General features: G+C 38.7%; 1 protein-coding gene across 2 annotated transcripts; it reads left to right on the plus strand.

Moving 5' to 3' along the window:
- Positions 1-430: 430 nt before the first annotated feature.
- LOC148026621 (shaggy-related protein kinase epsilon-like) lies at positions 431-5203 on the plus strand. 2 transcript variants are annotated; one of them, XM_087691076.1, is made up of 13 exons: positions 435-878; positions 1251-1556; positions 1643-1732; positions 1998-2057; positions 2247-2519; positions 2594-2668; positions 2872-2928; positions 3024-3164; positions 3249-3299; positions 3521-3616; positions 3693-3776; positions 4097-4199; positions 4290-5203. In XM_087691076.1, the coding sequence occupies exons 2-13, from the start codon at positions 1413-1415 to the stop codon at positions 4370-4372; spliced, it is 1257 nt and encodes a 418-aa protein (XP_087547202.1). In that variant the 5' UTR covers positions 435-878; positions 1251-1412; the 3' UTR covers positions 4373-5203. The 2 variants fall into 2 exon arrangements, with proteins under 2 accessions (XP_087547201.1, XP_087547202.1); XM_087691075.1 differs by having other exon boundaries at positions 431-878; positions 3024-3299.
- The last annotated feature ends 9319 nt before the right edge of the window (positions 5204-14522 follow it).

A 14522-nucleotide genomic window follows, 5' to 3' on the forward strand; every position in this document is an offset into this window, starting at 1 on the left:
TCTCAATAACAGATGGAAAATCCTTAGTTAAGGAGAGGGTAATGATGTGATGTCCAATGTCTCATTGACTTTCTCTAGTGTCAAATTGTGATTGGAGGGAGAAACAATGGTGGTTTTACGGTGGATGATTCAATCTTGTTCTTTCACCCTTATCTCATGGGCGTCAAAGTTCACACTCTCACGCATAAGAATAACTCAGACCCATGAGGTGTAACAAGCAATAACTCTGAAATACTACATGTGCGTAGTCTCTAATGGGAACAAGTGCTTGAGGCTTGGCCTGCCCATGAGAGAGTGAGGAGGGACGACAGATTCATTGATGACCCAAGTTACCCACCCACCCATCGAACGGGGGAGGGGGAAAAAACCGGTGTGTGTGTACATTAAAAGGGCGGCTTTTACTGGCCTCTCTCTCTCACTCGAGTGACAAGTTACAACATACCAACAACAACAACAGAAAAACAGGGCAGGGGGAGGGTGATGTGGGTCGGAGCCGGGTGTTGCGTCTAGCCTTCTCCGACTCTCAATCATTCCGCCAGAGAGCCTTCTTTTTCTACTTCACTCGTTTGAAACACCAGACACCATGTGTGACTCCCGTTGAACTCGACCCATTCCTTTCTCTCTCACCGACCTTCTCGACTCCCTGCCTCCTCTCCTCTTGAACTCTCCACCTCAGGCAAAGAAAGCCATCATCCTCTCTCTCTCTCTCTCTTTCTCTCTCTGTGTCTGTGTTTCTCTCCCCATCTCGCGCATAGTAGTTGCCTTATTACGCTCATGACTATAGCGGGGCATGGACGCGCCCGTCATCGGCTGCCATGCACGTAATGCGAAGGCTCAAGAGATTCGGTCACTGCAGGTCTTCCGCCTCTTCTGATCCAGTGAGTCACGAACAAACAAAAGCCGCTCCCATTCCTCTCTGCATTCCTAAGACAGAAGAACATCAAATTCCATGTCGCTGTGTCTTAAGCTCAGTGCTCTGTGCGTTAAACGCTCGCCCACTTTCCCAGATTCTAGGGTTTGCTCAGTATCTACATAAGATTAAAACTTGACATCAGTTGCATCGCTTCATAACTTGGGTGGGCGTTGTTTATTACCATGGCTGCGTTATCCAGAATTCTAAAATCTATTGGGCAAAGTCTAAGATGATCTTGGCCCTCCTAAAACTGTTAGATGATGCATAACTGACAATCATCCTCTTTTGTATCCCCTTTCATCGCTATTGAGCTCATATGCAAAAACCTGTTCTGCAGCACCTTGTGTAGCAATTCCCTCATCGGACCCTGACTGCTCCCATCATCTGCCTTCCAAGGTTCAGGCTGAACATTCTGGCAAAGAAAAAGGAGCCAAGTTGATCAGAAAGGCTTCACTATAAACTCAGAACCATTGTCACGAAAATTGCAGAGAAGTGATCAATGGCGTCTGTAAGAGTAGAGTCTGCCGCGAATACCTCTAGTGTCTTTCATGCTGGAAAGGGTGGAATGGACCAGCTTCCTATGGAGCTGCGCGAGATGAACTTAAGGGATGACAGAGTGGATAACAACAGCAACCACAAGAAGGTATTAGCACTGGGGTATTCAATAATACTTCCTCGCATTTTTCTGGTGATTTTGGTTCAACTTCTCATTATTTTCGATGGATTCAGGAAGACGTAGGAGATGGCAGTGGCAGTGGCAGTGAGACAGGTCACATAATCGTTACAAGTGTTGCAGGTTCAAATGGGCAGCCTAAGCAGGTACAAGCTGTATGTTTTTGCTTTCCTTTCTGCAGGAGACAATGGTTGTAGTGTTTGCACAAGTATTCAGCTTCCATTATAATCTGAATGGTTGTCACATCACATTTTTTAGCTTTAATATGGCTTAAGGCTGCATTCTCAGTTGCAGTCCTTTCGTCTGCCGCTTCTTAGTATCGGCATTGGAAGGAGTCATGCACATACATGCTTTTTTCTCAGCTTTAACTGGAGATTCATACTGATCTGTAGAGTTGAATGTTTTCTGCAGACTATCAGTTACATGGCTGAACGTGTTGTTGGGACCGGATCTTTTGGTATAGTGTTTCAGGTGTGTGGTACCTCAATGAAAGAATGACATGGATCAATTCCTTAACATTGAGGTGTGGGAGGTTCTAATTAGTTATCACCAGATGACTGAGTGGTTATAGAATGAGTACTGAGTAGCTAGCTGATCAAGTTTTCCCTTCCATTGAAGCACAAGACCAGTACTAATTACATCCAATTTCATATCTTGTAGGCAAGGTGTATTGAGACAGGTGAAACTGTAGCCATCAAGAAAGTTTTACAGGACAAGCGTTATAAAAACCGCGAACTTCAAATTATGCAGATACTTGACCATCCAAATGTTGTGGCCCTAAAGCATTGCTTTTATTCCAACACTGAGAAGGATGAATTGTATTTAAACTTAGTCCTTGAATATGTACCGGAGACTGTGTACCGGGTAGCAAAACATTACAGCAGGGCCAATCAAAGAATGCCTCTCATCTATGTCAAGCTGTACACTTACCAGGTAATCATCTTCATTTGTGCTTTCATTTTACCAGGGAGTTTTTTGTTTTAATGTCTTCTTTTCTTGTGACATAGATTTGTAGAGCATTGGCTTACATTCATGGTGGTCCTGGGGTCTGTCATCGGGACATCAAACCACAGAATCTTTTGGTAACATCCTGATTTTTGGCTGAAAATTTCATGTTGTTTGCTGCTGTCAGCTTCTCTATTCCAGTGAACTTATTAGTCTTTTGCTGCTCTTAACTCCTCTATTTCCAGTGAGGTGTTTGTAAGTGTTGCATGTATTATACATGCACATAGGCAGGGTTGAGATTATTTTGTGTGATTGACCTGTGAAATTGCTCACTGTTTAGGTGAATCCTCATTCTCATCAGTTAAAGCTATGTGATTTTGGGAGTGCCAAAATACTGGTAAAAATTTAATATTCCCTACAATTGAAAGAATCTGCAGGAGTCATGTTGTTGTCTGATGCATTATATCAGAATTTCCTTTCATGGATTTCCAGGTCAAGGGAGAGCAGAACATTGCGTACATATGTTCTCGTTACTATCGAGCACCGGAGCTTATTTTTGGAGCTGTGCATTACTCCGCAGCAATTGATATTTGGTCAGTAGGTTGTGTTTTGGCTGAGTTGCTGCTTGGGCAGGTATTTGTTCTCTGTATTTTCTTTTCATGCTGCATACCATTGCTGAGATTGAATCTAACATTAAAAAGAAAAATCTTGGTGCAGCCACTATTTCCAGGAGAGAGTGGAGTTGACCAACTAGTGGAAATTATTAAGGTACTTGGCATTAAAAATTCTCACTGTAGTTTGTGCCACTGTTTAGTGTTTGTCCTTCGTAGCCTAATTGTTTTTGCTCAGACTTGAGTGGTATTAGGAATCTGTTTTAACACTAATCTTGGAAGCTGTATTGCTTTATGTTTCCTGTGTTGAATGGTCATAGACAATTAAGAAAAATTTCTCAGTTATAGTGCCTGAGCTTTCAGTTTTGTCATTTGCAGGTTTTGGGTACTCCAACAAGGGAGGAAATAAAGTGCATGAACCCCAACTATACTGATTACAAGTTCCCACAAATCAAAGCGCATCCTTGGCACAAGGTTTTTAACATTTGCTGTATTTGGTTTTGTATGCAAGTTTGTTAATAATACTCTAATGATGGTGAAACTGGTTCAGGTCTTTCCAAAGCGAACACCACCTGAGGCTGTTGATCTTGTTTCCAGACTTCTTCAGTATTCACCCAATTTGCGATATAGTGCTGTAAGTTTCAACAGAAGTTTACATCTGGCTCATAGTGTGTTGAAATTGCATCTCACATTTAGGAGGGAACATGCATCTGTTATTATCTTTTGTTTTCTAGTTCTATGGGAAGCACCATCATTTGCCTGTCCCTAGTGTATGTACATATGTATGTACATATGAAAGGAATGACCTAATAACATGTCCTTATTTACATGTGCTGTTAACCTATTTGATATCATACCTCTACAGAGACAGGTCACCTACTGCTGTGTTGTGTGTGTAGATTGCTTTAAATCCAATTAATTTGTTACTTTATGCTGAGTCTTTCATTTTTGTAGTTGGAAGCATTGGTGCACCCCTTTTTTGATGAGCTTCGCGACCCCAATACTAGGCTACCAACTGGGAGGGCTCTACCCCCTCTCTTCAACTTCAAGCCTCAAGGTGAGTCCATATTTCATAGACTTCTTTGACCATAAAAGCTTGTTTGTAACTTTTGTATATGTTGTAAAATTTTTTCATTTGATTTGGCAGAGTTGAAGGGGGCGACTCCAGAGCTTTTACAGAGGCTTATTCCTGAACATGTGAGGAAACAGGGTTCAATCTTAGCGACATGAGTGAAATTGAAACTGCTGTTTTCTTTCCAATGGAAGCAAAGCTAGCATGTCATCATCACTGATACAGATGGGGACTGGGGTAAAAAGTCCCAGCAAAGAGAAGTTGAAGTGCATAGATATGGTGGAGTTTTAATTCTCTAAATTATCATTATGAAAGCAGTTGGACGTGTGTAGCACCATGTGTTGCATATGTTTGAGCTGTGAAAGGCAATGTGTTGCACATACTACTAGCCAGGGCCAGGATGAGAAGCATTACTCGGACTAGTATGTAGGTGAATGTAAAGTCATTGCGATGGCAAAGCTGTGATAATGCATGTTTGACATCACTTGTAAGGGTGTTTTGGGGAATTTTCAGGTTCTCCACTGTTGTAAAGCTATTTCAAATGCTGACTTCACTTATTGGCTTTTGTATTAGTATAGGACCGCCTGTTCTAGTGCAACTATGTCCTTTATCTTTTTGTCAGCTGGTTCAACAGTCTCCAGGAGGAGCCTAACATTTGTAAGGAGTCTACACTGCTGCAATATACTTCGATGGGTACTGTGGGGTGAAGTCAAGGAGGACTATTGTTGTGACATGGGAGCTTAGAAGGGGGCAGATGTGAAGCAGAAGAGTGAGATGAGAGATCAAAAAGAAGAGGTAGAATATTGGGTTTTTCTTACTTTTTAATTGCAACCAGTGTCACTCGATTTGCTAGCATGAGATCAAATTTGGTGAGAAAACTTGCGCCACTGTAATCATCGGAGCACAATGCCCCTGGTGGGCAATCATGGTTTGTCTCTTAAACAAGTTATTAAATTAATGAGCAGAGAAGATCTTATAGCCAGTTTCAACAGCGTGTGTTACTTCAGAACTCAATTAATACATAGCATGGGATGGTGTGTATGTTCGATCGATGAGCCCAGTAATAAGAAGCAATGGTTATGCAATTGGTCATCTATTACCTTGCTTTTCAGTGTTCAGAAACGTTCTTCGGCTCGTCTCGCAAGGAGATGCTAAATCTTAGCGAAATCAATGTTATGCTAGCCTAGTTAATATGCCACATTGGTCGTATTGCATACAAGCAAAAATTACACGGCTTAATGTGTAGAATTTGAGACAAAAAATAAAGGTGCATAGTAGATTAGAGATTTGCAAATTAGGTTGACACGTTGTAGTAGGCTTATGTTTTGGGATTTTGTTCACTAGACAACTTGAGGTGGGTGTTGGTAATTCTTCCTGCCTTTTTTAGGTCCACCAAAGGAGAGTGATTAGAGCCAACAAGTAAGCACCCAACCTACAATTTCACTACTATATTTATTCGTTAAATCTTTAGCAAATAATTTTCATGGGTATGTTAAGTCATTATATGGTTCTTTAAATCCTCCTTAGGGGCATTTGTGATGGCTTGTAGGCCTTTGTTTACTTATCAAAAGGTAGATGATGATACACACATCACGAGGAAAAGGCATGTGTACCCTAATATGCTGATGAAGAATAGTTGTGTAATAGTGCAATTTGTGGCTCCTAAGAAACCCATTTGGGTGGAATTATAAATTCTTGGTAGCCTCATCCATCCATAGATGCATTTGTGGTGGAGTAATAATAGGATATAAGGAGTTCCTATAAGATATACTCATGCCATCTAAAGTAGTAGGGATGTGGCCTTTGCATGGCTTGTTTGAAGCAAGATTTACAAAACACGTGCCATCTAAAATAATAGGGATATGTCCTTTGAATGGCTTGTTTGAAGCAAGATTTACTATTGGATATGACAATTGAGTGGTAGAAAAAGGATTTCTCTTGCTATTGTTTGCAATTTTTGCTTGGATGTAGTATCTTGTCACATTTAAAAGAGAGGGGTACCCCATCCCTAAGGACTCAATGTGTCTCAATGTCTTTTTAAATGTATGATAGATGCTAATCTTGTTGAAATGAATTTGTTTTTTAATTGTGTAAGCAAAATGAAATATCTATTTACAAGATGAATTAGATGAACAATACTCAAGTTTTTAAAGGTAATCAAATTTGGTGAGAACTTGTAAGGCATGAGATGGAGTGTTGATAAAAGGTACTTGCAAAACATGAATACAAACACCAATGGTCAAAGTTTGAGATGTAAGCCTTCACATTTGACTATTTTTTTGGGGTTAAGAATTAGCTTACTACTTTGTAAAAGTAGAACAATAATATAAAAAATAACATGAACATGTTACATGAGCAGCATGTTGAAGAGTTGGTACAAGTTTTTGTTGTTTTATAATCATGCAAAAAGGTGTCTCCCCTTAGTTTTTCAAGAAGATGCACACTTTTCTTTATAGTAACCAATTCCAATTGAATTGATGGAAGAAGCTTTTTCATGTACGTGAAAAATTTGATGCATGCAAGAAAAAGGTTGATGCATGATCTTATGCACTCAAGAAAAATGTATGCAATCAAAAGAAGCTTGTGTACCCAAAAAGAGAACCTTATGCACTAGAGCTTACATGCTCGAATTATAATAGCTTATGCTCACCGTTGGAATGATGCTCAAATTGATGAAAGGAGGGGCTTTGCATGTTCTCAAACTCAAGGCCAATTGATGAAGCTTGAATTGGTGAATTGACGCTAGCTTCAAATGTACCTGAATTGAAGGCGAATTGATGGATGTTTGCATTAATGTTATCATGCACTTGAATTGTTGTTATACCCTTGAATAAATTGATGCAAGCATGTACTTGCTTGAATCAAAAGTCTTGTACTCCTTTATGCCCAATATTTTGCACTCTAGTGATGGCTTTTTTTAGTACTCCTTGAGCAAGATCCAATGTTTTTGTTATATATAGATGACAAAATTAAAGTACAAATGTATAGAGGAAATGTAAATGTAGTATAAATATACAAAGGTTTAAATACAAGGCTATTCGGCTTCTTGATCTTCATTTTTTCCTTTGAACTTTTCTTCTTTGTGGCATAGGTTTATCCTCATCAGTTTTATTCATCACTAGTTTTCTCACTACATGTTTTTTTTTTTTTGGTGGTTGCACGAATTAGATTTTCACGAGCACCCTTCTCTCTTTAAGCTTCAAAGGAGATGGATCAAACTTCAAAGGAGAAAGCTTTGGCATACCTTTCTTTATGGAGGCAACACAAGTCTTTTTGGTGGTTGACTTGGCTATGCCTATACCTTTCTTTGTAGAGACAATGGAAGTCTTATTGGAGGTTGCCTTGGTAGTGCCCTTACTGCTTATAGCTTTCACCTATCTCTTGGTCGTGCCCTTGGAAGATTGAAGAAGAATGCCACTATCCATCGATGTGATTGCCTTGTCCAAAATTATCTCAATATACCTCTCTTGAGTCATATATGTGGTGGGTAAGGGAGAGGTCTCATATACGACTTAGGGTAATCTTTGTACCTGCATTATAAAAAAATCTAAAAAATCTTGTAAAGAGAAGTGAATCAATAATAAAAATGCTTAGTGTGATTTCATTGTTCTTGACAAAGGCAATGTATGCCTTGTAAAGGAACAAAGCCCAAAATAAGAGAATGAAGGTGCAAAGAGCTTTGAAAAAGTTAATAAACTAGTGACAAACCCCACCTCCAACAATAAACACTAGAATCCAATAGTTGGATATCTTTCTTCTTTAGCATACTCTTGTGTTTCGAAGATATGCTAAGGTAATTCTCTTTATCTACATCTCAAGAAACATTCACAACCATTTGGCCAAATACTTTGTCCATCCTCTCATAGTTAACTGGACCAAGAGAAATAGTCTTTCTCTTGCAAATCACATAATCACTATCAACCTCCTCTTTGATTTTCTCCTCCATGGCAATCTCTCTTTGAGTTGCAATTCTTGTGGGATATAAGTGACTAACATCTTCAATGATAGGCTATGTCACTTTTCTTGACTTTAGGGAAATATTGAGGATCTTAAAGGCTTTATAATTAGTTTGGACAAGGATTTCAAAACTTTGTCCAATCTACATCTAAACGTGCTCACCATACTAAAGTCCTTGCTCATCAATGTGACCTTGTGTGCATGGGTAGCAACAATGTAAGCATCATTCATGAAATCAATGATGAAGTCCTTTGCAACCTCTTGTAAACATAGTATAGCTAAAAGTTGCCACTTTTTATCAAGTCCATCAATTGTGGCAACCCTAGACAATCTATTTGAGATATCCTTGATCAATTTGATAAATGTGGCCTTCGGGACAAGATGATTGGTTGCTTTTTGGGTTTTTTTGATTTCTCTAAAGCACCTTTGCATGTAAAACCACATTGAGTTCCTTTTTCTCCTAGTTAGGCCTGGTTTGAAAGGTTCCTTAATTGGCACAATTGAAGGTTCAATATGCTCAGGAGCATTTGGAGGAGGTGAATGATCCCTTTGGCCAAGAACAATAGGAGGGTTTGAAGGCTAAGGACTAGGAAAAAAATGGAGTTTTTCGATAGTCATTTGAAGGCGTGACTTCAATTGGAGTTTCAATGGAAACCTCCTAAAAGGGATTGTGGGAAGACCTGGGATAGTTTGGCCAACATTTTTTAATGGAGAAACATCAGAAGCTTTTGGATGTGGCTATTAGATATACATCTTTCTTGCAATAAGCTTGTTTCTAGCCATTGGAGATCTATGCTTTGACAAGCAAGAGGAGGAGGATGAGAAACTTGCAAAGTTTCCAAGATAATGGCTATTTTGGGGGAACGCGAGATAGTTGGTAGAGCATGAGAAATCTTTATCACACCATTGGGGAAGATTGAGAAGTGATTGCCATTACGGCATGAGGGAGATAGTCTTGGGAGCGCAAGCAACCCTTCCCATGTGATAGGGGAGGGAATGGAGTGAATGGCCATCATGGCGCAAGGAACATACTTCATGGAGATTGAGCAATGCTAATCATGCTATAGGGAAGGTGATGGAGTGGATCACTAGCACGATACAAGGAACATACTTTGTAGAGACTGAGGAATGCTAATTGCACCATTGAGGAAGGCTAGCAAGTGATTGCCATTACAGTGCGAGAGAGGCAATTTGTGGACCCCAAGTAACCCTTATCATGTCATAAGGGACATGATGGAGTGGATGGCCATCATAGCATGAGTGGGATGGTAGGGCGATGTGAGGTGCTATCGTGCCATAGGGGACTCCCAAATATGGGTGCCAAGACAGTGCCAAACAAGAAGGTGTAGTTGCAAGGGTTGCTTATCACATCATTAGGGAGTAGGAGTTAAGTTGCTAGCTCATTCCATAGGAGTGCTTGAGTGTGAATGACGCAATGTAAAAAAAGCTACCTTTTATAGTTACACACCCAACATGCCATGTGTCATGCTCCTATTTGTCAGAGGAGCTAAAGTTTCGAGGCTTGTTCCAATAGAAAATATCAGTAGCGAGATTTTTGCTATGTGTCTAATGTTCAAATCTAGTGGTTAGTTTTTTGACAAGTGTCAGGAGTGCCCATAAAGAGGTACACTGAAGATTTTGTCTTGGTTTTTTTGCTCTTTGTATGGGCACTCCCAAGTTTGCATTTTGCATGTCCATGGCTCATTCCTTCCCTTACAGTGGTAGTGCATATTATCCTACCTTCATAGCTTGCTACTCTTAGTTAGTTTTGGCTTCTCTTTGGCTTTTACCTTATGGCGTGACTAGGGCATCGACTAGATCTTGCATTGCCTCTCCTTGTGCCATTATAGCACATATCTCTCTCCTCGGTTTTCCATTCCAACATCCTTCAAGCATGTCTAAAGTGTCAGGATTCCTCCCCATTTCTTCTACCAAGGCTATGAGTCTTAAAAGGAAAAGTATTGTCAACTCCATAGTATCCAAGGAGGCAACAAAGAGAAAGATAGTCCTTGTCCCAAATGTTGTTTCTACCACCTCTCTAGGGTCCACAAGAAGTGCAAGAATTTCAAGGAGGAATCCACCAAGCAAAGGAAAATCCCCATTGAAGACCTAGGCCTCACTCAAATCACAAAAATATATCCCTCTGAGAGGCTTTTGGATTTCCTTATTCAAAGTAACATTAAATTGTAAAATTTTCCAATTTCCAAGGACATGTTGAATATTTAATGGGATTTGGATCAAAATCTTTTGCAAGGAGGACTATGCAGAGTTTGAAGATTCAACATGCCCAATTGTGCAAGTGTAATCAAAGATTCTGTTCGCATACCTATTGGCAAGTCACCCATAGAGAAGACATCATTCACAAAGAAGTGTAAAAAGCATTCTTTGGAAAACTTTTGTGGTTAGATGTTGTGGGCTCTCTCCACCCAAGGAAATGTAGGCTTATATTGAAGTCTACTACATTCATTGCGTATATTCTTGTGAAGTGAAGTATCCAATGAGACTTGATGAGCAATAGTTGGAGACAATAAATCATCTAGCTATTGTTTGCTCAAAGAGATAGAGGATGACAAGGATATAGAGGACTAGATTGACCCTCAACGAAGGCATCTATTGCAAAGAATATTTATGTTACTCATTTTAAGGTTTTGGCTATTATTGCAGAAAGCAATGTTGAGGTGCTTGGTTGATCGGAGTCATCCCCAAGCCTTTTTGTAACCTGTCTTCCGACCTTTTCAATCAAAGGAAAGGAGTACTTGCTATTGTCTAACATCCACAGGCTCTTTAATTTTAGAGAGAACTATTGTTTGACAATTATTGTAGAAGATTCTTTAGATGCTGATGACATTATTGATGTTGAACACAAGTCTAAAGATGAATTTCTCTTACTAGATACATAAATGTTTGATGATAAGTTCATTGATGTACCCAAGGCCTTGTCTATGTATTTGACCAAAGCAAAAGATGCTAATAAAGCATTGCAGATTACTAACAAGGAGTTTCACGAGCTTTCGGATGAATCCAAAATTTCAATTTTGGGAGAGAAGAGTCAGAGTATGCAAAGGACTCAAAGACATTAAGGAAATACCACCAATTAAATTATGGAATCCAAGTAAACTAGAAAAGGATGAAAATTAAATGGTAATACTTTATTTCTTTTTCATGAATATCTTGAGATATTTTACATTTTCTTTCATCCCTTTTTTTTCACATCTCTTTTTCACCTTATTTTATTTTTCTCCAAATGGAGATTACAGATGAGGATAATTTCTTAGGAAGAGGCAAAGGATCAAGAAACAGCAATGGCTCTGTCAAGGATGTTGCACTTGGATACTACCTTGCTAGAATTGATACTCATATTTCTTTGATTTTACATAGCACTTTCTCAAATGAGGCCTCATGGCCCATTCTTTTATAAAAGCTCTTACAAGGCTTCTTGGCTAGTCAAGATTATAGTATAATTCCCACAAAGTAACGTTTCTTGAAAAGACACTAGCCCCTTGGGGAAAAAGATTGCCTTTCCTAGCCAAGATAAGCCAATTAATAAAAATGGTTATTTGGATTGATGTTATAAAAAAAAATGTTTTTTAAGTTGATGATGATAGGGTGATGTCTTGGTTATGTATTTGCACAAAAGTTCTTGGGCCCTCATGGGCCAGATTTTTAACTATGCACTAAACCTCCCCCACAGTTTGTGGTGGGAGGCCTTCACCGATGGGCTGGTTTAACCACGCTGGAGGCTAGGACTAGCCCAGATATGAGAGGTCTCTCCACAGGTATGACATTAGGCTAGGAGGCAACAAGGGTGCTAGGGGGCTCTAGTCATGAATCGCTTGGGTTTGTTGAGGGCCCGACATAACCCTTACAAGCCTAGGACAGACTTCATGGAAGGACTTGATGCTAGTTAAGGGTAGATTGTTGGGTTGTGTGCCTAAGGTGTGAACACAAGAAATTAAGAGATGGATTTCTAGGGTGACATTGCACCTTGGAGAAGATGTAGGATAATGCATTGTTTTGCATCTACTTTTAGAGAACTGTTTGACATTGTCTTAGTATCTGTGACAATAACTTATGTGAATGAACCAATGCTTAATGGGATTAATTAATGAAGCTATCCTTACATGTCAAACATAAATGTGTTAGGATAATTAGATATCTAAAACACACCCTCTAGGAAAGCAAGAGGGCGAGATCCCTAACAATTTTATTTTGTGGATGGTGGGTCTCGATGAGTTGAGAGTTTTCCTTCAAGGTGATGCAATTTGGAAAGGGCCGAGTACTTGACTATCTAGTGTGTTGTCTTAGATCTTGATCAATGCCATTTTAGGGGGACTGGAGTCGAGACTTTACTCTACGGGTAGAGCAGTTGACTCATATCACTCCCCCTTGTTTCTCACTATGAACCAAATGTGACATTGATTTGCTTCGATTTGAGTTGACTTGCGAATGCAATGGCTCAAGGACTGTAAGTTGATAGGTGATCTTAGCATCAATTTAGGAACTCGAATTCAAGTCGATCCTTATGGGTTACAACCAGAACCTTCTCTTGTTGTAGAGTGGATTCAAGAGGGCCTAGGTGACAAACCCCATGTTATTTTGAGGAGTACTGGATGGTGCCACTTACGATAATCTCTTAATGGGCCACTAAATTGTGTCGCTGAGGGATCCTTAGTCAAGCACACTACAAAACCCCATTCTTGAGAGTACTGCCTCACATTTATCAATGTGCTCATTTGATAACGATATTGGCTTAATTGAATATGCATAGTTAAGATGCAATTTGAAAAGCTTATTATTTATTATAATCTCTACATTTAAAATACAAATGTGAACATTCCTAAGAGAGATTGAAAGAATAGGATCCCATATGCCCCCGTTAGTTTTGAATTTTCCTAAATCTATAGATTCTCTAATTGGGACTTTTCTTATGGTCATAAATTACTCTAGACTTTAGATCCCATGCTTTCCATGCAATAAGTACAAGGGTATTTTGCATTGGCCCTATTGCATATCCCAAGGATACATTTGATAGCCTTGAAGTCAATATTGATATGCCATTTTACATTGAAACTACCAATCTCATAAACTATTAACGTTTTTCCTTCACCTTGAGACTTAATAGTATCAGGATAAGAGAATAATCATTTCAAGATTTGATGACTTTCAATCGATACTTCAACTACACCAATAATCTACTAGATCTATGTCAAACTAAATCTTAGGATGTTTTTCATATCTCATATTGTTACTATATTCTAGTGGCCTGTTCATGTTACAAAGATTGACTCTTTTGATATTTTGTCCTTTTTGAATTTGCACTTCGTACAACTTTAGCACAAACTTTAAAATACTACCATATTCTTGTACAATAAATTTACACATATGGACCATTGTAGTTTGCACTTATTTTAGATCAACCCAAATATTATTAAATGTGTTGTATCCAAAGACAACTTTTGTTTTCCATTTTTTGTAGGACATAGACCCTTTAATATGAATATTCTCCTTGAATACATTTTAAATCCTACTATTCATGGCTATCCTAGCAATTGAAATTGCAAGAGGACAAGGCAAAAAAAATGCACCTACCTTATGATATCTTAGGTTTTTGAATCACAATTTAGAGAGAGCATGATAACTTCTACGGCTAATACCTATAGTGTCATATGTCTCAACTAGTTCATTTAGTTTTATAGTCCCTTTCAAGTCTTTCACTAACTCTTTCAGAGTTCAATCTCTCAAATCTATATTTTATGGTGATTAGAGAATCCTTAAAATAGCTTTTTTAATTCATAGTTTCTTTTAAAAGCTTGATTCTCTTGTTCTCTCCAATATCAATGCTTGAGATACTATAGCCAAATGTCTTTGCAAGATTTAGTCTCCTTTTTTAAACCCATTTACATAAGTCGATTATATTTTTTAGTGGTTTTTTTTCTTTCTCTAAATCCTATCATAGTTTCCTTTAAGCATAATAATTTTTCTTGCAATGACTCGTTAGTGTTTTCTGGAACATCAACCTTGTTCATCAGGCTAGAAATAGTTTCCTTCAAGTGCAATAATTTTTCTTGCAATGACGTGTTTTCTAGAACGTCAACCTTGTTCATTAGCCTAGAAATAGTTGTTTGTGCAGTTTTGTTAACGCTTCTCTCATTTCAAGCATTTGTCTTGTGTATACAAAAGATGTAGAATTTAACCACATGCAATACCTAAGCATTCCATCACAACCATCTCCAATATATCTTACAAAGTTGTGAATATTGAGAAAATGAGGAGGCTTACCTATTGAAGAGTGTCTAGATAAATATATTCATCCACCCACAAATCTATATGCTTAATGACATGTTGGCCTCA

This window comes from Lygodium microphyllum, chromosome 13 (genome assembly GCF_053477565.2).
Source record: "Lygodium microphyllum isolate KBCC chromosome 13, Lygodium_microphyllum_v1.1.10, whole genome shotgun sequence".
Lineage (NCBI taxonomy): Eukaryota > Viridiplantae > Streptophyta > Polypodiopsida > Schizaeales > Lygodiaceae > Lygodium > Lygodium microphyllum.

Bases quoted from the DNA above. Each gene is read 5' to 3' on its own strand.
- LOC148026621 (XM_087691075.1), top strand. From the start codon at position 1,413: ATGGCGTCTGTAAGAGTAGAGTCTGCCGCGAATACCTCTAGTGTCTTT. The intron at 2,520-2,593 runs GTAATCATCTTC...CTTGTGACATAG, and splicing joins TCAAGCTGTACACTTACCAG to ATTTGTAGAGCATTGGCTTA. The intron at 3,617-3,692 runs GTTTTTAACATT...AAACTGGTTCAG, and splicing joins AAGCGCATCCTTGGCACAAG to GTCTTTCCAAAGCGAACACC.